Here is a 21,884-nt window from a genome sequence, read left to right on the forward strand (position 1 = left end):
AGATCAAAGCTGCAGTTGTTCAATGATATTTGCATTTGAAATTTATCGTGGGAAGGAAAAGCAAGTGTACAAAGTGCATTAAGCTCAATAAAGAAACACAAAGTAATGTGAAACAGGAAAATTACATTTACCAACATCTCACTTAATCACTGATCGAATTTTACCTGAGTAGTCCAGGCTAGATTTTGTCTCATGCCCACAGTTGCAGCAGTTCCAGTTTTAGAAATATTCTTTTCACATTTTTGTCTTTGAAATTAACATTTTTGATTCAGAGATATTTATGAAAACAGCTGAGGGCAAATTTCACATCACAAGTCAAGGGGGTGTGCATCCTACGTAAAATTTGGGAGGTAGGTTTACAAACCTTGTTGCATTGCTAATCATTCTCACCTCCTCCTCAAGTGGTGATTGGGTATAAAACAGACTTAAGTTTGTGAACAGCTGTTCGGGCCTGCATAAAGAAACATTGGCCACTCATCAGGAGAATGAGAATAGGGAAAGAAAAGTTATGAGGTGGAACAGAAGGTGGAATACTCGCAGGAGCTTCTTCAGAAAGGTCTAGGCCCGAAACGTCAGCTTTCTTGCTCCTCTTATGCTGCTTGGCCTGCTGTGTTCATCCAGCTCTACACCTTGTTATCTCAGATTCTCCAGCATCTGCAGTTCCTACCATCTCTATTGTTTACTGACAATACTTAGATTACACTTTAGAACTGATACAAACAGTCAGGATGCAGATAAATCAATTCATATCCTTTGTGAAACCCCAAAATTAAGCTGTTCCTGTGAAATTAGTTCCTAGTCATCATCAGCTTTGTCTACTGAGAGGCATTGTTGTCTACTTATGATAATGCTGGAAACCACTTGAGTTTTAGGGCCATGAAACACAAAGTTATCTTCCTTTCTTTCTTTAAGCTGAAATTTTTCCTTTCTTCATCCCAGACAGAAGTCTGGTTCAAGTCTATATCTTGATGATTTTGAGTGATTGCTGTATGCAATTCCTGACTGGGGTAGATTTGCATTATTGAACAAAGACCCAAAACAAAGTCATCTTTTATTTTCTCAATCTTAGTAAGGTGTGTTCTCTCTTAATAGTTTATAAATAATAATATAATTCTTTGAGAGCTAGAAGCACAGCCTGAACAAGATACCTTTTTGTGTAAATTTGAAGTAAATAGTATTAGTCTTTTTTTCTTGAATTCAGCTAAGTGTGGAGTGTTTCTTTCTGGCTTTAACCAGTAAACTTCTCAGGGCCACATCAGATTCAATATATTTGCAAGCCAGCTTTGTGATTTTAAAAAAAAACGTAGAAAACTCCTGCATAAATCAGTTTTCTCTGATTCCCCCTGAGGACTTTCAACACATGGCAAATGGGCAGTGCAAAAGAAATAAAGGGGCCTTTGTCATAACTGACGACTTCATTCTGTGACATGCATCACAAAACAGGGGAGCCAACCACTAAGTATCTTAATAGTTGGTGTTGAAACATTAGCAAATCCTTTGGGAGAAAGTCATTCCACTAGCCCCAGGTTTTCCCAGCAGACAACTACAGATGATGAAGCGATCAACGCAGGATGCCAGTACATCATCAGAACCTCATTACACACCATTGTGCGTATACAGCTGCTGCAACAGCATTAGGAAACTTGGATTTAAATTCATTAGAGCTCCCATTTGACTTTCTTTGCAACTATTCCTTCCTCCCCATGCTGGCTATAATACCATCCATTTAACGGACCATTTTTAAAAGCCTCATCAAGTCTCCAGGGTCAGTCCTTTCGTGTGCATTAGGGGCTGACATGCTGTAATGTTGAGCTGGTTGTGATTTCATAGACATGTTTATGAAGATTGATATAACCAAGGTTCAGTGTTAACTTTTTACTGTCACATTTTACATTAGAATGCTTACATATTGGTTTTAGCATTGATTTATGAGAGGACGGCTCCAAGGCAGATTATCATACCAGCCCTGTTGCTGTTTTACAGAAGCATTATACAGCTGCCATAAGTGTATCAAGCAATAACTGTTATCATTTTCGTACTCATCTTCCTTCTGTGCTCCCCATTGATGTGTTATGTCTTCAGAGTTCACAAGAAAATGCTTGCAACAATGAGTCATTCCAGTGATTTTTCATTGAAGGCAGTTGGCTTAGGAGTTGCCACTCATGTTAATGTTTATCACATGTCCATACTGCACTCCCCAGCAAGATACTGAGATATCTGAAGTTCTATTAAACTGTAGATGAATGGATTCAGAATTGAGCACGAGTGAGATGTGATGAGCATGCTTTAAAAAATTTAGGTATGTACAGCTGGCTAATAATTGAATTTTGAGTAGGTGAATGTGTCAATCACTCCTCCTCCCTCCCCACTCCTTTCACTACCACTTTAGCATTGTTGAAATAGTGTGAGAACTTAATCCTGATGTTGATATTGATGTTTTCCCAGCTCAAAGCAGTGTTGGCTAATCAAAGGAAATATCCAAAGTGAAAGATTATTGATTATTCTGAACCTAGCACTAATAAAACGTGATTAAATTTAGGATCCCCCACCCCTTAAGATTGTGCCACCATGTTGCAATGATGCCTAGTTTGTGGATTAATTTGGTTTCAGTAAAGAATGCTATATCTAATTGTGTATTGTTTTAAGTCTTTTTTCAATCTGTTGGGGTTTGACAATGTCAGACATTATGGGTGATCCTTGGGTCTGAATTCTTAGAATACTGACTTTTAAGGCTTGAAGACTAAATCCATAATGGATATTTTTTAAAGGGCTTTTGCCAATTTAATGGTGTTCCTCAAGGAGAAGAGATCCTAGTTGAATATAAAAAAAAGTTGCTTTTGTTTTTGAGCACTTAATTTCACCGACTTTGCCAGTGTCACCTGACTCTGTGCTAATATGGAGGACATTGTTGCTTATCTTGTTACTGGTACAGTTTTGATTCTAGTCCTCTCTGCCTCTTGTCGAACTCTGATGTAGTTTTTACCGGCAGACGTGTTCTATGTTTGCTGTTCGTGAAACTTTTTTTGAATGACCTGTTTGAGTGGGGCATATGCTGGACCATAAGGTTGCAGGTTGTGCTGAACCTATTGTCTTCATGGCTGCATTTTGTTTTGATACCCAAAGTGACAGCTGCTACATACTATCATGACTTGACTGCGATGTATGTGCTGATCGTGGTGCCCCCCCACTGTTCTGTAAGCTGTTACAAAATGCCATCAGCAACTGACCAGAAAATGCTCGACTGACTGCCATACAAGACAAAAGCACTTCATCCCAGGTTTTGATATTAACATGCTTAAATTCAACAAATGGTAGAGAAAAGAATGGATTCATATTCTATTACTGTGCAACTTAAACTATACCTCCTTTAAAAATTTAGAATACACACACTTGTTTACAATTGAAACAGATAAAAGACTGAGAGTTCGACACGTTATGGATGGGAAAAGAACGTAGGCAGGGTAAATAAAATTCTGAAGATCAGAAGTCCAGATCTCAAGGATAGGCTCAATTATCTCTTATCTCTTGTTTTGTTTCAGTTCTGAGGATCTGCTGTTGTCTACAAAGTGGTGGTTATTTTTCACTTTGATAGGTCCGCTGGATCAGCTATGTTGAGGGAGAGAGAGGTGTTCAGTTTGCAGGCTGTGGATGTTTCTACTGCCACTGCACTTCCAATTTTGTTTGAACTGCAGTTTGCTATAATCAAGGGCTGTAACCAGACAGAATTTCCCAAACGGTGGCACTCTGTCCCCATGTTTCCTTCACAAGAGGGAAGAGGTGTGTTCTCCAAAGGGTGGAATAAAAAGTAACTGGGAGAAACAGATATTCATTTCTCCACAAGGTAGAATGGTTAGCAAGTTAGGTTACATGGAATACAGGGAGAACCAGACATATAGAACTGGCTTGAAGGTAGGAGACAGAGGGTGGTGGTGGAGGGTTGCTTTTTAGACTGGAGACCGGTGGTAAGTGGTGTGTCATAAGGATCGGTCCACTGCTTTTTGTCATTAATATAAATGATTTGGATGTGAATTTAGGAGATATGGTTAGTAAGTTAGCAGATGACACCGCAATTGGTGATGTAGTGGACAGCGAAGAAGTTTATGACTGAGTACAACAGAACCTTGATCAGATGGGCCAATGGGCCAAGGAGTGGCAGGTGGAGTTTAATTTAGATAAATGTGAGGTGCTGCATTTTGGAAAGACAAATCAGGGCAGGACTTGCACACTTAATGGTAAGGTCTTAGGGAATGTTGGTGAACAAAGAGACTTTGGAGTGCAGTTTCATACTTCCTTGAAAGTAGAGTTGCAGGCAGACAGGATAGTGAAGGTGGTGTTTGGTAGGCTTGCATTTATTGGTCAGTGCGTTGAGTATGGGAGTTGGGAGGTCATGTTGAGGCTGTGCATCACATTGGTTAGGCCACTTTTAGAATACTGCCTGCAATTCTGGTCTCCCTGCCATAGGAAGGATGTTGTGAAACTTGAAAAGGTTTCAGAAAAGATTTACAAGGATGTTGCCAGGGTTGGAGGGTTTGAGCTATAGGGAGAGGCTGAATAAACAGGGTCTATTTTCCCTGGAGCGTCAGAGGCTGAGGGGTGACCTTTATAGAAGTGTATAAAATCATGGGGGCATAGATAGTGTCGAGAGCCAAGGTCTTTTCCCCAGGGTAGGAGAGTCCAAAACTTGACGGCATAGGATTAAGGTGAGAGGGGCAAGATTTAAAAGGGACCTAAGGGGAAACTTTTTCACGCAGAGTGTGGTGCGTGTATGAAATGAACAGCCAGAGGAAGTGGTGGAGGCTGGTACAATTAGGACATTTAAAAAGCATCAGATGGGTATACGAATATGAAGGGTTTAGAGTGATATGGGCCAAATGCTAGCAAAAGGGACTAGATTAATTTAGGCTATCTGGTCGGTATGTAGGAGTTGCACCAAAGGGTCTGTTTCCATGCCGTATAACTTCATGACTCTACTCCTGACTTTTACTGCTTGACATGTATTAGTATATGGCACATTTTTAAAGACCTGTCCTGTATTACATGGAACATCACAATCTAAATTTTAGCCATCCATGAAAATTGCTGTTATTAATCATTTCTCATTTTTTTCAGATGTTGTGCATATTATCTTACAAAATCAGTTCATAACAGTACAACCATCACTGCTATGATGTTTGTCTATCATGTAAAAGTTACCGAGTATACTTTTTTAGGGCAACCTTCACTCCTATGCAAGTCCACAAACATGTCGTGATTCCATTCAATTACCTTGACTTATTGTTTAAAGATAACTTTTCCCACTTAATTGTTCTGTCTGCTTCATGTTCGCTTATTTGGCTGAAGTGGTGCATGCTTGCTTCCAGGTAGTAGTTTAATAAGTGGCTTACCAGGCTACTTATAGAGTCATAGAGTTACAAAAGCATGGAAACAGAACCTCCAGTCCAACTCGTCTGCGCCAACCAGCTATTCTAAACTGGTCTAGTCCCACTAGCCAGCAATTGGCCCATATCCCGCTAAACCCTTCCTATTCGTGTATCCATCCAGATGCCTTTCAAATGTTGTAATTATACCTGCCTCCGCCGCCTCTTCTGGCAGCTGATTTATATGCACACACCACCCTCTGTGTGGAAAAAGTTACCCCTCACGTCCCTTTTAAATCTTTCCCTGCATACCTCAAACCTGTGCCCTGTAGTTTTGATTCCCCTACCCTGAGAAAAACATTTCAGAGGACAGATGAAAATCAATCACATCGGTGACAGAGGAAATCACCTGTAACCCAGATTAGGTAAAAACAGCACATTTCTGTCCCTGAAGGACATTGGGGAACCAGATTTGTCCATTGTTGCAGAAATCATGTTTGAATAATCAGAGTACTGAGATTAGTTTTTAGTTCCAGATTACTGTTTCATTAATTGAATTTAAATTGCACTCTGCTGCCGCCTTCTCTTGACTGCTCAAGGCACCTTCACCAGCACCTTTTTAAAACCTCAACCTCAATCACCCAGAAGGACAGGGGTAGCAGATACGTGAGGAGATTGCCATTCTTTCACTGTCACTGGCTCAAAATCCTGGAAGTCCTTCCCAATCAGTACTGTGTGTGTACCCACCTCACATGGCCTGAACTAGCTCAAGAAGGTGGCTCGCCAACATCATCTCATTGGAGAAGAAGTTGGCTTAAGGGTCATATCGCTGGGCTAGTAATCCAGAGGCCCAACGTAATGGTTTTGAGACATGGGTTTAAATGTGCTAAATGAATTAGGAACAGCATTCTAATCTCAATCATGACCATGGCAACTACAATCAATTCTTATAAAAACTTATCTGGTTCATTAAAGCCTTTTTGGGAAGGAAATCTGTCATCTTTACTTGGTCTAGTGTGCAAGTGACTCCACACCCGCAGCAATGTAATTGACTCTTAATTTCTCCCGGACTGAGGGAAATCTGGGATGAGCAATAAATCCCAGTCTTGCCGGCAACACCCACATCCTATGAAAGTTTTTAAAAAGGGCATTATTTCTCACTGGCGCCCAATTTGGGTACCACCAGGGCCACTTAACTCCTGACCTCACTACAAATATGGACAAAAGAGCTGATCAGTTTCTCCAGCAGTTTCTGAGATTTTTGATGTTCTGAAGCATTACCTTGACTACCACATCTACCCTCAAAATCTTGCAACTTATCATTGAGCAGAAACATAAATAGACTAGCGACATAAACACTGACTACAACAGATCAGAGGCTTGGAATTTCGGAATGTGTACTTATGTCCCAACTCTCCAAAGGCTGTCTATCATCTATAATGCACAAATATGGAGTTTAATGAAACTTGTCAAGGTGAATGCAACTGCAACAGCATCTCAAGCGCAGATCATTCAGGTAAAGACGTGCTTGATTTGCATCCAATTCATCCTTTACCATTCACTCCCTCCATCACTAGCATTAGTGATAAGTAATATACAGCAGCTCGCCAAGCCTCCTTGCAAACCAGGGACCTCCATGATGAGGTCAAGAGATGCATGGGACCACCACAACCTAGAAGATCCCCCTCCAAGCCACCCAACCCCCACACTCCTGTCTCAGAACTATGTCGTTGCCTTTTCACTGTCTTGGATAAGTCTTGAAACTTACTTCCTAATAGCATGATATGTATACCTATGCGATGTGACTGTACTCTACGAGGCATGAGTCAGAATTCTGATGCAATACTCCCCACTAATGCTCGTAGCTCACTGAAGCAAGTATTCAGACTGTGTATGCTTTGCTCCTAAATGCCTGTAGTTTGTGTGACCATGGGAGACCATCAGAGTTGAAGCCAATCCTATCCCAACCCATTCAACTACCACTGATAAACAGATTTCAGCAGTTGAGGTTGGTGTAAGCAGAGGCAAGAGCTCTGGCTTGTTTATTTTTGAACCAACCAAACCCGGGGGAACTGAGGCCTGTTATTGAACACTGCCCAACTCGGGCGCCCTAATTTGTCAGTTCAATCTGATTAACCTCTAACTTTGCTGGCCCATATCGTTCAGTCAAACACTAGGCAGTGTCTTATCCACAAGCTATCCAGAAAGCTGGAACAATTTTGATTTTATTTTTAAACGCTTTCTTTCTGCTAAGGAAGTGAAACTGTGCCTGTCCACTGACATGCAATCAACCAGTACCTGCAGTGAAATTATATATCAAAACATCAATAACTACAGCCAGCGTTACATCTTAAATACAACATTTAATGCTGTTCAGTAAATCCCACTAATCTTATTAAGAAACTAGCAGGACAAATGGTATTTGGAGCTTTTTGTAAGTAATCCATTTTTGTCCTGTATGATTTAATTTATTTAACATTATAAATACTAATACCTGAGTCACGCAGATTAGATTTCCTGTTTTCTTTCCTGAACTGCTGATGTAAGTGATTTATGTTAACTCATGGGAAACTTTGTTAAGAAATTTGTGCTTTTTTTGTGTGTGTACGGCGATTCACAATACCTTCAGGACTTGAATAGGGTGCAGGAAAGTGCTCAATAAAATTAAAGTACTGCAAATCTGAAACAAAAACTAAAAGTGCCGGAGAAACCTTGAAAGGCTGCCCTGTGTTTTACAGTAGACAGGAGTTAGCTTCATAATTACAATGCATGTTTGAGAGAACAAAACCTTGTCAAAATAACCTGCCTACATTTTAATTTTGCCGCCAAATGCCTTCTTTTCTCTTTTCCTCCCTCTCTTCCCCCTCCCTCCCCCCGCCCCCACCACAAATCCCAATTTCTTCCCCTCTTGTTTGATAAGGTTCCATGTGTGAGACAAGTACAATTACAACATTTGAAAGGAATCTTGATGGGTACATGAATAGGGAGAGTTTACAGGGATATGGGCCAAATGCTAGCGAAGGGGACTAGGTCAAATTGGGATGTCTGACCGGTGTAGGTGAGTTAGAGCGAAGGGTCTGTTTCTGTGCTGGATGACTTCATGACTCCATGTTAGGCTTCTTTATAAGAGCCAGTGTTGTTGTGGTAATATATTAACACTATTAGAACTTTGATTAACTAATATGAATTAGATAATTAGGATGGGGGCGCAGTTATTTACAAAAGTATTAATGACTTGCATGAGGAAAGTTGATGTACTACAGCCAAGCTTGTTGCAGATGACACCAAGATAGGTAGCGAAGCAAGTTCTGAGGATGACAATCTTCTCTTTGAGGGTAGTGAATCTGTGGAATTCTATATTGCAGAGATTTGCAGAGCCTGATTCATCAAGTATAGTCAAGGCTGAGATTGATTACTAGTTAGTAATGGAATCATGGGTTATTGAGAAAAGGCTGGAAAATGGATTTGAGGTTTATCAGATCAGCCATAGTTTCATTGAATGGTGAAACAGGGTCAATGGGCAGAATGGCCTGCTTCTACATTTTATGGTTTCTCTTTTGCAGGCTGACACATGGTGAGATGCTGTTTCACAATCATCTGTTGGCTGTATTTATTACATTGTGTTACTTAGCATTTACAAGTTGGAAATATGCCATTTGACACATGTCCATGTCGTTGTTCCACACCAGCATTATCCCATCATTGTTCATTTAATCCGATCAATATATTTTGCTTTTCCTCCCTTTCCCAGATATTGACCTAGATTTTCATACAGCATTGCGTTATTCTTCTCAGCCACTCCATGTGATTGAAAATTCCATATTATAATGAGCTCAGCTTCAAAAATATTATTTTCTGAAATCTTGGTTAGATTTGTGCCTGACTATCTTGTATTCATAGTGCCTGGTTTTGGATTCTTCAACAAGTGAAAATAATTTTTCTATATCTTCCCAGAGAAGACGATGACACAGTGGCAGTGTCACTGGACTAATATTACCAAGTTCATGTTCTGGTACACAGGTTTGAATCCCACCAAGGCAGATGGTGAAATCTGAATTTAATAAGAATCTGGAATTAAAACATCGTCAAATTAAGACAGCGCCACCACTGTCGATTGTCACAAACACCCATCTGATTAATGTCCTTTAGGAAAGGAAATCTACAGACCTTACCTGGTCTGGTTTACTTGTGGCGCCAGACCACAACAATGTGGTTACCTTTAACTTCCCTCTGAAATGGCTTAACAAGCCACTCAATTCAAGTGCAATAAGGAAGAATCAAAAAATAGTGACCCAGCCTGCAATGCCCATATCCTATGGGCAATAATTGTAAAAGATTAATAAATCTGAAATTAAATGCTGGACTCAATAATAGTGAACATAAAAACATTGATTGCCATGAAAATCCATTTCGAGAAGGAAGTCCTCTGCAGTTGCCCACTCAGCCCTGCATGACTCTCCAGACTTTTAGCAATGTGGTTGACACTTAAATGTCATCTGAAATAGCCTGAAAGCCACATAGTTGTGTCAAACATTGCAAAGTCGAAGGGAATGAACTCTCTTCTGAACAGCACTGAGGGTGTACCACTCCATATGGACTGGAGTGGTTCATGAAGGTGGCTTACCTTCTCAAGGGCAATTAGGCATGGAAATCATCCCTGGCTTAGCCATTGCACCCACATCCAGTGAACAAATCTGATAAAAAGCTCCCAAAACTGCTGCTAATATTGAAGATACCAATTAGCACACTCCTCAGTCTTTTTTATTCTAGAGGAAGAACCCAGCTTGTCCAATCTTTCCTGGTGATTACAAAATTTCAGTTCTGGTATCATCCTTTAAAATATTTGTTGTACCTCCCTTTGTGCCTCATTGTTATCACAATATGGGAGCCAAAACTATGCCCAGCAGTCCCACATTTCATGTAACCAAAGTTCATACATGATTAATGTAACTTCACAGTTTATCAGACAAAGCAGATATCTAATAAGAACCTGAGCTTCTAGACCTATCAAAGAGATCTCTCTAGGATCTTTAAATTGCCCATAGTGTCCAGGGATGCGTAGATTAAATGGACTAGCTATGGGAAATGCAGGGTTACAGACATGGGGAAGGGTGTGTAAGTTTGGGTCGAATGCTCGTGGGAGAGTTGGTGTGGACTTGTTGGGCTGAATGGCCTGTTTCCACACTTGTACCTCTTTCATAGAATCCCTACATCGGATATTTTTGCAAAGATGGCAGCACAGCAATAGCCTTTTGAGAGGTTCATAAACAGGTCAACAGCCTTGCTTTAACAATTGAAGAACAACTGACAGGGTTGCTCACAAGCAGCTAAGGTTTTGATCACAGTTCTCTCATCTAACCTGCATTTTAAAACAAAATGTCAATCCAAGTAATCAGAATTAACATCCAATAGGTCAGTTGCAGGTTAGTAAATAGCTTGTAAATTTTTAACTTCGGGATAAAGTGCCTAGATACTCTTTTTCTTGAAGATTGTTTTGCATCAATGATGTCTGGACGGCATTGCACATATAAAATGCACAACTGCTATGCAGACAAGACAGTGTGAGAGAGGAAGGAGCTACATTAAAGCAGAACCAAGTGAGGCTGAGATTGAGGCTGGAGGGGAAAAAGATGCCATTCAGTACATATTTTCAACTAATCCTGCTTTGACAGCCATGATTTTCTTTTTTTGTAAACCTGTGCTTCCAAACATGTCAAGAACTGGGGATTGTTGCAAATCCTGTTTGAGATGCATCATTTCTTGATAATATTTTGAGACTGCAAAGTAATTTTGAGAACTAAATTATCCTATGAATTGTGTAACAATGATGTTGTGCTATTGATATGACATTGACTTCTATTCTAAGATATTAAAGTAGTAAATCCTCGACATGAAATCACATTGAACTGTCTTTTTAAACTTAACCAGGGTGTATTACTTTATTTTTGTCCTCTTGTCTCCACCCTGACCCCCTACCCACCCTTCTCAGGATTAGCTCATGTTATGTTCATGCTTCTTGCGCTTCACTGGCTCCAGTATCACAGCCAAATGGGTGTCGTTCACACGTGAGCCTTGATGCTATGTGCACATCAGCCATCTGAGCTGAGCCTGATTCTGTTCTTATCCAGCAAATGCACTGACTTTCTATTATTATTTTTATTATTAGAGATTATTACTAGGTTATATTATTCAGGAACAACTAATTCCTTTTTTTTCCCTCCTTACTAGTATTGGAGCCCTCGGATGGAAATCCACTTTATTGTTTAATCACAGATGGCCCTAAGTGAACATGAGGGCTATAATTCAATCACTACATTCAGATGATGCTGTAATCAACTACTGCCTTATTCCTGCCATTTTTAAGATCATATGAATCTCCCAATTAAATTACAGCCTTGTTACTTGCTTCTAAACCATCAATAATATCCTTCCATATCCATGCAGCCTTTCAAATGAAAGGATTAACCTCAGTGATTGACAAGTAATCCAAGATACTCTGTCTACATTCTTATTACTCTTGTTAAAATTTAATTTGTCATGAATGTCCCTGCACCCCGTATAAATAAAAATAACTTAACCTTGAATCCTGGAACTTTAACCGCTGTCTGTCGATGTGCACTGCAGCATCTGAAATGATCCTGGATCCCACATTGCTATTTTGTATTCTATGTCTTTTCCTTTATGGTTTTTGTTGATGCAGAGGTAAAGGTTAATGCCTTTCAAATGGCGTACAGTGTATGCTGTATCGTGATTGCCAATACAATCAGATCTGATCTTTGTACTGTCTAATGATAAATGCAAGCAGAAACATTTGGAGCTGAAAAAGGAATGCAGCAGTTCCATTTTTGGAAGAAAAACCAGGCATAAGAACATGCTGATTGCTTATTGAAACATTGCTCTTACCAGAAATATCCATTTCCATTCTCCTGCAAGTTATCCTGTGCATTATGACTTGGATAGCAAGTGGATGGGATCAATATCTCTTGTACTCCTAGTGTAGTTCTTCTGAATAATGGAGGAGTTTGCCGGAAGTAGGTGTAGAATGAATAATTTGCTGACTCTTTTAACAATAATTGGTTTGAGTTTGATGGTGGAAAGTGATTATGGACATGTGGTGTAAATGGATAAATCATGTCCAAAGGGAATGTATGGCACATTAAGTGACTACTGTTTTCTGGAAGCCTGTTTTTGCAGACCTGAGTCCTGCCTAGTGTCTGATTCAAATAAGCTTTTAATTTTTTTAGAAATGTTCAATTTACTTGGAAGGCTGAGGTGACCACAGCCTAGTGGTGGTGGTCTTTGTTCATAGAGTGAAATACGGGTTGATTGTGATTGGGTGGAGGGGTGGGCAGTAATACCTCAAGCTGAAAAACTTTCTGAACTTCTCCTGGTGTCGCTGTGATTGAACATTTTTAATGTAGTTTGAAAGAGATTAACTGAAGCTGACAATTAGCTAGTTAGCAGAATGTCCCTTCTGTGAAGGAAATCAAACTTCTACAAAACATTATATAATAAAGTAGGAAAATACAGTCAAATCGAGGACTGAATCGTATCTCTGCTGCCTGTTAAACAAAAGTCAGTATTTCAAACTTCTCTTGCTCCTGCCATCTTTGAACCAAACTTGTTGCCACCCGGCCACCATTTCCTAATTTGCCCAAAATCCATTCATCTTTCTTTTCCTGCACAGTGCATCACATCCTTTCACCTAAATTAATGAATGAAATTAAATGAGGATTTTCAACTCTTCCCCCCAACCTGCCCACTTCACCCAACCACCAGAGCCTCAGCAGGTTATCCAAGAGCTAGATGAGCCTGACTTCTTCTTCAAGATTCCATCAGCAGTCCCCAATCAGTGCTTGGTCATTGATTTCTTCCAGTGGTACCATTAGGACAATAGAAACCTAGCCAAGTTTCTTCACTGCTGATCAACATCTCAGCAAAGTCTATTGTAAGTGTTTTTATGTGGGCGTCCAAAGACCACAGCAGTTAAATAGACTATTGAAGTCCACTTACTGGACTCCTGAGTGGAAGGTTACCAAGGTGAAACAACAGCAACAACTGAAGGAAGTGGAATGGGTGGGGAAAATGCTTTAAAACAAGTGAAGATAGCAAATAGCAAAAGATATTCAATCATACTTTGTAGCTTCTTTTGCAAGCCAGAAGCCCATGTGTTGGCAGCTTTTGTTGGGCTTAAATAAGATATTAATAATTGGACAGTTCAGTCCTTTAATACTGACATTTACCTACTTTTATACAACTTTACACAAGTACATCCTATGCAAAGAACAGAATAAGTCTAGTCTGTCTGAGGAATGGTAGGAAGCATTAATTGTACCATCAAGTGATAACGTGCAGCAGTTTTCATCCCAATACACAGTTCAGACACAGGCTAATACTCCACTTCTCATCACAGCCTTGATCCAGACATGAAGCAGGGCCAGTGGAATGGGGTCAGGAGCTGGTCTTGATATCAGGCTGGTAGTCAACAGTATGGCTCTGAGCAGCACTGGAAAACTGAGGAAAATGTTGTTCCAAGAGAAAATATTCACTGACTGGAGTCCTATCCTCACATCAAGTAGAAATTGTGGAAATCTGTTGTTTTTGAATCCTAAGAATGTAACTGCAGAGTTCATGAGGAATGTGTTATTGGCCCAACATTTTCAACTGTTTCATCATTATTTCCTCCATCATCAGGTCAGTTCACTTATAATTTCATTATGCTCAAACACCATTCATAGCTTCAGTTAATGAAACAGTTCATTCCAGCCTACAACAGTACCTGAACAACATTCAAGTTTGAATGTCTGAAGTATCTTTTGCTCCATATAAAGGGCAGATAATGTCAATATCAAGCTGCAGAAAGTCCTCTAATACCCGCTGACGTTCTATGGCACCACCACAATGATTCTAGTTATCATTTAACTGTATTAACTATATGAACACTAGCTACAATAGCAGTGGCAGGCATCAAATATTCAGGGATGAATGGTTGGCCTGCACCTCTCAAAACCTCCCCACCATTGACAAGGCCATGAGTCAGGAGTGTGAGGAGGCCTCGTTCCTTGCCTGGATGGCTGCAGCCACACTAGCACTGGAGCTCAACATAATGCAGATAAAGCAGTTTCTTGCATGTCCAACCCCTCCTCCACCAGAATAGTGTGGCTGCAAGATGTACAGGATGAGATGTGATAGCTCAATGAGATTATTTCAGTAGTTCTCCTACAGCTAACACAAAGAAGGATGAGATCTAATTGTCAAATGGGAGTGCCATCACCTTTGCACACCAGTCTGACTTGGATACATCTTAATTAGTTTGGGGGAGAATATCTTCCATTCACCCAAATTAATGAAAGTGCGATCAAAATTCTTGTGGTTAGTCAAGATTCTGAGTGGCCCTGGTGGAACCCAGAAGTCAGCTCCTGACTTCATACAGCCTTGATCCAAACATGGTCAAAATGGCTGAATTCCAGAGGTGAGCTGAGAGTGACTGCGGTTGACATCAATGGTGCATTTGGCCAAGGGTGTGTCATCAAGGGGTCCAGCAAAACTGGAGTCACGAGGAATCAGGGATAAACTCTCAGCTGGTTGGAGTTGTACCTAAGGAACATAGTCATGGTTGCTAGAGGTCAGGCATCTCAGCTCCAGGACATCTCTGCAGAGGTTCCTTGAGATAGTATCCTTGGCCCACTTATCTTCAGCTGCTTTATCAACAACCTACCCTCCATCATTAGGTCAAAAGTGAGGATGTTTGCCAATGATAGCTTAATGTTCAGCACTGTTGAAGACTCTTCAGATACTAATGCAGTCGATGCCTAAATGCAGCAAGACCTGGATAATTTCCAGACTTGTTCTGACAAGTGGCAAATAACAGTCACTCTACACAAATGCCAGGAAATGACTACCTCCAATAAGAAACAATCTAACCACCATCCCTTGACATTCCATGACGTAACCATCACTGAATTTCCCACTATCAACTTCCTGGGGGTTACAATGGCCAGAAACTCAACTGGACCTGCCACATAAATACAGTGGCTACAAGAGCAGGTCAGAAGCTAGCAATCCTGAGCAAGTAACATGCCTCCTGACTCCCCAGAGCCTATCCACCACTATTTGCAAGGCACAAATCAGGAGTGTGGTGGCATTCTCCATACTTGTCTTATAGATGCATCTGAAAAAACTGAAAAACTTGATACTGTCCAGGATACTGCAGCCTCATTGATTGGCACCACATCCATAAACATGCACTGCTTCCATCACCAGTAGAACAGTGTGAACTTTGTACAAGATGCATTTCAGAAATGCACCAAGGTTTCTTGGACAGTGCCTTCCAAATCCATGATCACTTCCATCTAAAAGGATAAGGAAAGTAGATGTTCAGGAACACCACCAACTGCCAAATCCCTCCAAGTCATTTACCATCCAGTCTTATAAATATATCGCTATTCCTTCAGTGTCGTTGAGACAAAATCCTGGAACACCCTACCTAATGGCATTATGGGTCTACCTGCAGCAAGCATACTGCAGCAGGTCAAGAAGTCGACTCACTACCATCTTCTCGAGGGCAAAAAGGGATGAGCAACAAATGCTGGCCTAGCTATAGGCACCCACATTGTTTGGTAGAAATTACTCGTTGGAAAGTGACGCAACATAATTTTTGCAAATTATGAAAAAAAAAAGTGGAATTCTTTCTGTTTTTGTTTTCAAGAGGGATTTCACTCCAATCTCTTCATTTACAGGCTATAGCATTTATTGGATATCACCCAATCCAGCCTAATATTTAAGCCTCAGGGATTTTCCTTTGATGCTCTGGCTTGGCATTTTATTGTAATTGTTTTGAATTCCAAACACATGCATTTTGACGTCAAGTCCCTTTTTTTCTTATAAAAAATGTAAATTGACCAACAGCGCGCACAAGAATATCAGTTCAGTTACACTAGCAAGGAATTCGGAATTACAGAAACCAAATAAATGCAATTAATTTTATCAGCTTGGGGCAGTGTTGGGGATGGGAGAATCCAAGATTGAATTTCAGAAGAAGAAGCCAATTATTAAGCTGAACATGATGGTGATGCAGTGCATTGGAGCCTCGTTAGATAACACAGTGGATTGAGTGGTAGTATGAGGGTGGAAGAAGTATTTCTTTAACCATTTCACTGCCTGACTCTGCCATTCGAAGGAGTGCATGTAGAGTCACTAATTCCACACAAGAATTGGGGTTAGTGGAAGAATGAGGGACATTGTAGAGTAAGGAAGGGAATTGAAACAGATTCTTTGCTGTACCTTTTAGATGCAATTGACATGGGACAATGGAAAAGATAACAGGAAGGTGGGGAAGGGTATGCCTTTTCACTTACGTGGAATTTGGAATTTGAAATTCAATTAACCCTAAGTACTGTTAATATTGTCTTCACCATCAACAGCAACAGCCTCTTCATAGAGTCACAGCAGTCTGTAGAGCACAGAAAAAGACCCATCGGCGAATCACGTTTGCACTGGTCAGAAACAGCAACCTAATTATTGTTGTTCCATTTTCAGCACTTGGTCAATAGCCTTGTATGCCTTGGCATCACAAATGTACATCTGAATAGCATGTAAACGTTGTGAGGGTTTCCACCTCTGCCAGCCTCACAGGCAGGAAGTTCCAGATTCTCATCACCTTCTGAGTGGGGGGAGAAATATCCTCACATCCCCTCTAAGCCTCCTGCATCTAACCGCAAATCTATGTCCCCTTGTCATTGATCCCTCCATTAAGGGAAATAGTTCTTTCCTGTCTACCCAGCTGCTGCACTTGATAATTTCATGCTTCTCAATCATGTCTCCTCTGCTCCAAAGAAAACAACCCCAGTCTGTCCAATCTGTTTTCACAACTGAAGTTCTCCAACCCAGGCATTACCCTGGTAATTCTCGTCTGCACCCTCTATAGTTCAAACACGACAGTCCTATAATGTGAGACAACAAGGTGCAGGGCTGGATGAACACAGCAGGCCAAGCAGCATCAGTCCTATAATGTGGATCCCAGAACTGCATACAGTACTCAACTTTTTATACAGTTCCAGCATAGTCCTCCTGCCCTAAAACTGTGTGCCTTGACTAAAACAACAAGTGTCCCATATGTCTTAACCACTTTATCTGCCTGTCCCATTTCGTAAATGGGCAGGTGGGCATGCAGACTAAGGTCCCTCTGAACCTCATTTCATCCCAGGGCCCTGTCATTCATCATGCATTTCCTTGCCTTGTTTGTCCTGCTCAAGTGCATCACCTCACACTTCTCTGGATTGAATTCTGTTTGTCACTGACCAGCCCATCTATATCCTCTTCACTATTTACCACACCACCAATTTTCATATCATCCACAAATGTATTGACAACCCACCTACATTCAAGTGTAAATCAGTTATATATATCACAAACACCAAGGGCTCAACACTAAGCCGTGCAAAACTCCACTGGATATGGACTGCCAGTCACAAAAGCACCCCTTGACTAAACCCTCTGCTTCCTGCCACTTGGCCAAATCTGCATCAAATTTGCCAAATTTCTTTGGATCCAATGTGCTGTTTACTTCACTATCAGTCTCCCATATGGAACTTTATCAAAAGCCTTGCTGAAATCTAAGTCGGCTATATCAAATTCATTACTCTTATCTATTCTCCTACTTGGTCACCTCTTCAAAAAATTCAGTCAAATTGCTAAGACATGATCTCCTCTTAACAAAACAATGTTAACTGTTGTTGATTAATCCCTGCCTCCAAATTAAGATTAATTCTGTTCCTCAGAATTGCTTCCAATAGTTTGAGGTTAGATTGGCTAACCTGTAGTTTCCTGGTTTATCCCTTACTCCTTTCTTGAGTAATAGTACCACAGTGGCTGTCCTTCAGTCCTCTAGCACTTCAGTGGCCAGAGAGGAATTGAAAACTATTGCAAGCATCCCTGCTATTTCTGTTCTTTCTTCACACAACAGCCTCAGTAAAATTTCATCCAGCCCTGAAGATTTTACCTACTTTTAAGCCTGCCAGATCACTCTGAACCTCTTCTCTGTCTATGCTAATTTCTTCCAGTATGGGGCAGCAGCAGTGTGCTGGGCATATAATCTAGAGGTCAATGGAACAAAACCATCCTTCACTATTTACATGTGCCTATTATCATCACAAGCATGTTATCCCATACTGTGGTAATGTCCCTATTCCTTGGCCAGGAGGCCTGGCTTCAGTCCCAACTGCCCCAGAGGTGTGTAATAATATCTCTAAACCCGTTTGATTTAAAAATATGTATCAATCACAATGCTCGTTGATTTCTATATCCAAATCATCCCTCTCACTAGTCAACACTGATGCAAGGTATTAATTTAGAATCATACCTACATTCTCTCAGTCCGTGCATAAATTACCACTGTGATCCTCAACAGGGTCTAATGTTTCCCTTGTTTTTCCCTGCTGTCCTTGTAAAATAACTTAGTATTTTTGTTTATTTTACCTGCCATTATTCTTTCATGCCCCCTTTTTGATCTCTAATTTCCGTTTATATTTTCTCTTGTATGTTCTGTACCCCTCTGGGCATTCGCTGTTTTGAGCCCTCAGTATCCGCCAGAAGTATCCTTTCTTCACTTTATCCTGTTTTGCACATCCCTTGATATCCAAGGTTTGCTGAATTTGTTGGTTCCACCCAGTATCTTTGTTGGAACACGTTGGCCTGTTACTCCCCCCAATTCGTTTTTGAATGTGTCCCACTGCTCTGACACACATTTACCCAAAAGTATCTGCTCCCAATCCACTGTAGCCAAATTATACCCTGATCTTATTAAAATTGGGCCTTTCCCAAGTTTATAACTTTGATTTCAGGACCATCTTTGTTCCTTCTCAAAACAGTCTTGAACCTAATGGAGTTGTGATCAATGTCTGCAAAATGCTCCCTCTGTACTACTTCACTCGCATGCCTGAGTTTTGTTATCTAAAATTAAATCCAGAACTGACTCCTGACTTGCAGTGCCTTCCCAATTCTGGCTTGAAAAGCTGTCCTGGACACATTTTAAGAATTCTGCTCCCTCTAAACCTTTCATGATATGACTAGCCCAATTAATGTTGAGGAAGTTGAAATTCCTTCCTATCACTGCCCTATTATTTTCACACTTCTCTGAAATTTATCTACGTTTGCTGCTTTATTTCTCTTGGATGATTAGGAGGCTTAAACTTGACTCCCAGCAAAGTGATTGCTCCTTTTTGGTTCTCAAGTTCTTCTCATATGGCGTCATTTGAGGAGCCATCTGAAATGTCATCACTCCTTACTGTTGTAATTGATTCACTGGCAATTATTGTGACTGCACTCCCCCTTACTTTCTCCCCTGTCCCACCTGAAAACCTTATATCCTTGAATGTTGAGCTGCCAGTTTGTCCCTCTCTCAATCATGTCTCCGTGACAGCAATGACATCAAATCATAGAATTTTAAAGTACAGAAGGAGGCTATTTGGCTCATTGTGTCTCTCCCAGCTCCCGAAAGAGCTACCCAGCCAGTCCATTCCCTGGCCCTATCTGCTTAGCCCTCTAAGTTCATCACTTCCAAATATGTATCACCTTCTAATTTGGTAAAGACAGAAGCAACATATTAATTTAGTACCTTTGCCATATCCTTTGCTTCGGTGAGCAGCTTACCGTGCTTGTTACTTATGGGCCCCAATCTGTCCTTCTCCAATCTTTTAGATTTGAAGACATCAAACGCCTTTCCCCCCATGTTTTAACGTGCGCCCTCAGCTCATCTGCTTTGTTTGTCAGACTCGTTGCATTAAAATAAATTCCATCCAACCTTGCCAAAGCCCCCTGTGCCTTAACTGCCCTATAAATTCTCTGCCTTCTTGACTCACTTGCTGTCTCTCCTAATTTTGGCCATTCATCTCCACCTGCTGAACATTCTGTCTGGATCCCAACCCCCTGCTTATGGGCTCACTGGTTTGGAGTAAATATTAGCATGTATAAAGAATTGGTTAATGGACGGGAAGCATACAGCACGTATAAATGTGCCATTTTCAGATTTATATGTTGTAGCCAGTGGAGTGCCACAAGCATCAGTCTACACTAATGCTCTGATGAAGATAACAGGGAGTCCACCGACTATACAAAGCTAAATGGAAATGCAAGACACAAAAAGTCTGTAGAGGAAAATAGGTTGTAAGTTGGCAACAAAGTGTCATATATAGTATAACGTGGCTAAGTGTGACAACATTCACTTTCATGGTAAGAAACAATTCTTTTAAAAGGGTGTGAAACCTTGAAATTTTGATCAGAGGGACTTGGGTGTACTGGTATAGCGCAAAGTTAGCATGCTAGTACAGCAAATCAATTTGGACTGGAAGCAGTAAGCTGGCCTTTATTGCAAATAGATTGGAATACAAAAATATTCTTGCTACAATTCTGTAGGTTTAGTGAGACTATACGTGAAATAATACTGTCTATGCAGTTTCACTCTCCATATTTAAGGAGAGACTTGCACTGGAGGCTGTGCAGGCAAACCTCATTTGATTAGTCCTTGCGATGAGGGGCTTATTCTGCGATGACACGCAAAGTAAATTGCGTCTATATCCTAAGGAGAACCAGCCTGTTTAACCATTAAAAATCAGAAAGTGCTTTGTCAACAAATTCTGTCTCTTCATACAAATTGCCAATGTAAACAAATTCTGTCTCTTCATACAAATTGCCAATGTGGATTGTAGATAAAACCAAGAACTGCGATGTTGAAAAGTCTGAAACAAAAACAGAAATTGCTGATGACATTCAGCAGGGCTGACAGTACCTGAGGAGAGAAAGCAGAATAAATATTTCGAGTCCAGTGACCTGTTCTGAAGAAGGATTGCTGGACCCAAAACATTAACTCTGTTTCTCTCTACAGATACTGTCAGACCTGCTGAGTTTCTGCAACAATTTCTGTAGATTGTAAATAGCTGGGGCCCAGCACCAACAGTAGTTGCCCATAGCAGACGGGTTTAGAGCTTGGGACACCGGTCTCGGGGTAAATGATAATGTAGACAATTAAGATCAAGATAAGGAGAAATTGCTTCAAAGTGTTAGGAATAAGAACTCTCCAGCCCAGAAGATGAGGCTGCTTTGACATTGAATATTTTTCAGACTGAAACACAGAACCTTGATCTCTCAGGGAAGCGAGGAATCTGGGAAAATGGGCCAATAGGTCTAATCTCTCAAACAAGATATTTCTCACTTCATATTTTTTTGCTTCCTTCCAATGTGGCTGAGACTTTGCACTAGCAAACATATGGTTTTTCTGATGGTCATTATCTAAACATTCATCTTGTTTAGGCATGTTCCTGACCCTTCTCCTGAGTAAGGGCTCACATTTCTCCAATTAATTTTTTTCATGCCATGTTTTCACTTTCCTTTCTGTGCATCCCCTCATCTGCCTGTTTCAGAGCATGCAACATCTGCAAATGCATGGCACCACTCCTGGCTTATAGAGCAGTTCAAAATTAATTTTTGTCTTTTTCTTTCCAACAATGTATCCACTTCTCTTTAAAACTGTAC

General features: G+C 40.6%; 1 protein-coding gene across 1 annotated transcript in view; it reads left to right on the forward strand.

The window, feature by feature from the left end:
• The window catches only part of chchd3a (coiled-coil-helix-coiled-coil-helix domain containing 3a), a 55,324-nt gene that overhangs the window by 29,686 nt on the left and 3,754 nt on the right, over positions 1-21,884 (forward strand). Inside the window, exon 3 of the mRNA XM_048609991.1 lies at positions 7,857-7,899. Within this exon, the coding sequence (XP_048465948.1) occupies positions 7,857-7,899 (43 nt within the window). The remainder of the gene's footprint in view (positions 1-7,856; positions 7,900-21,884) is intronic.

The sequence above is a fragment of the Rhincodon typus genome, chromosome 22, assembly GCF_021869965.1.
Source record: "Rhincodon typus isolate 14 chromosome 22, sRhiTyp1.1, whole genome shotgun sequence".
Classification (NCBI taxonomy): domain Eukaryota; kingdom Metazoa; phylum Chordata; class Chondrichthyes; order Orectolobiformes; family Rhincodontidae; genus Rhincodon; species Rhincodon typus.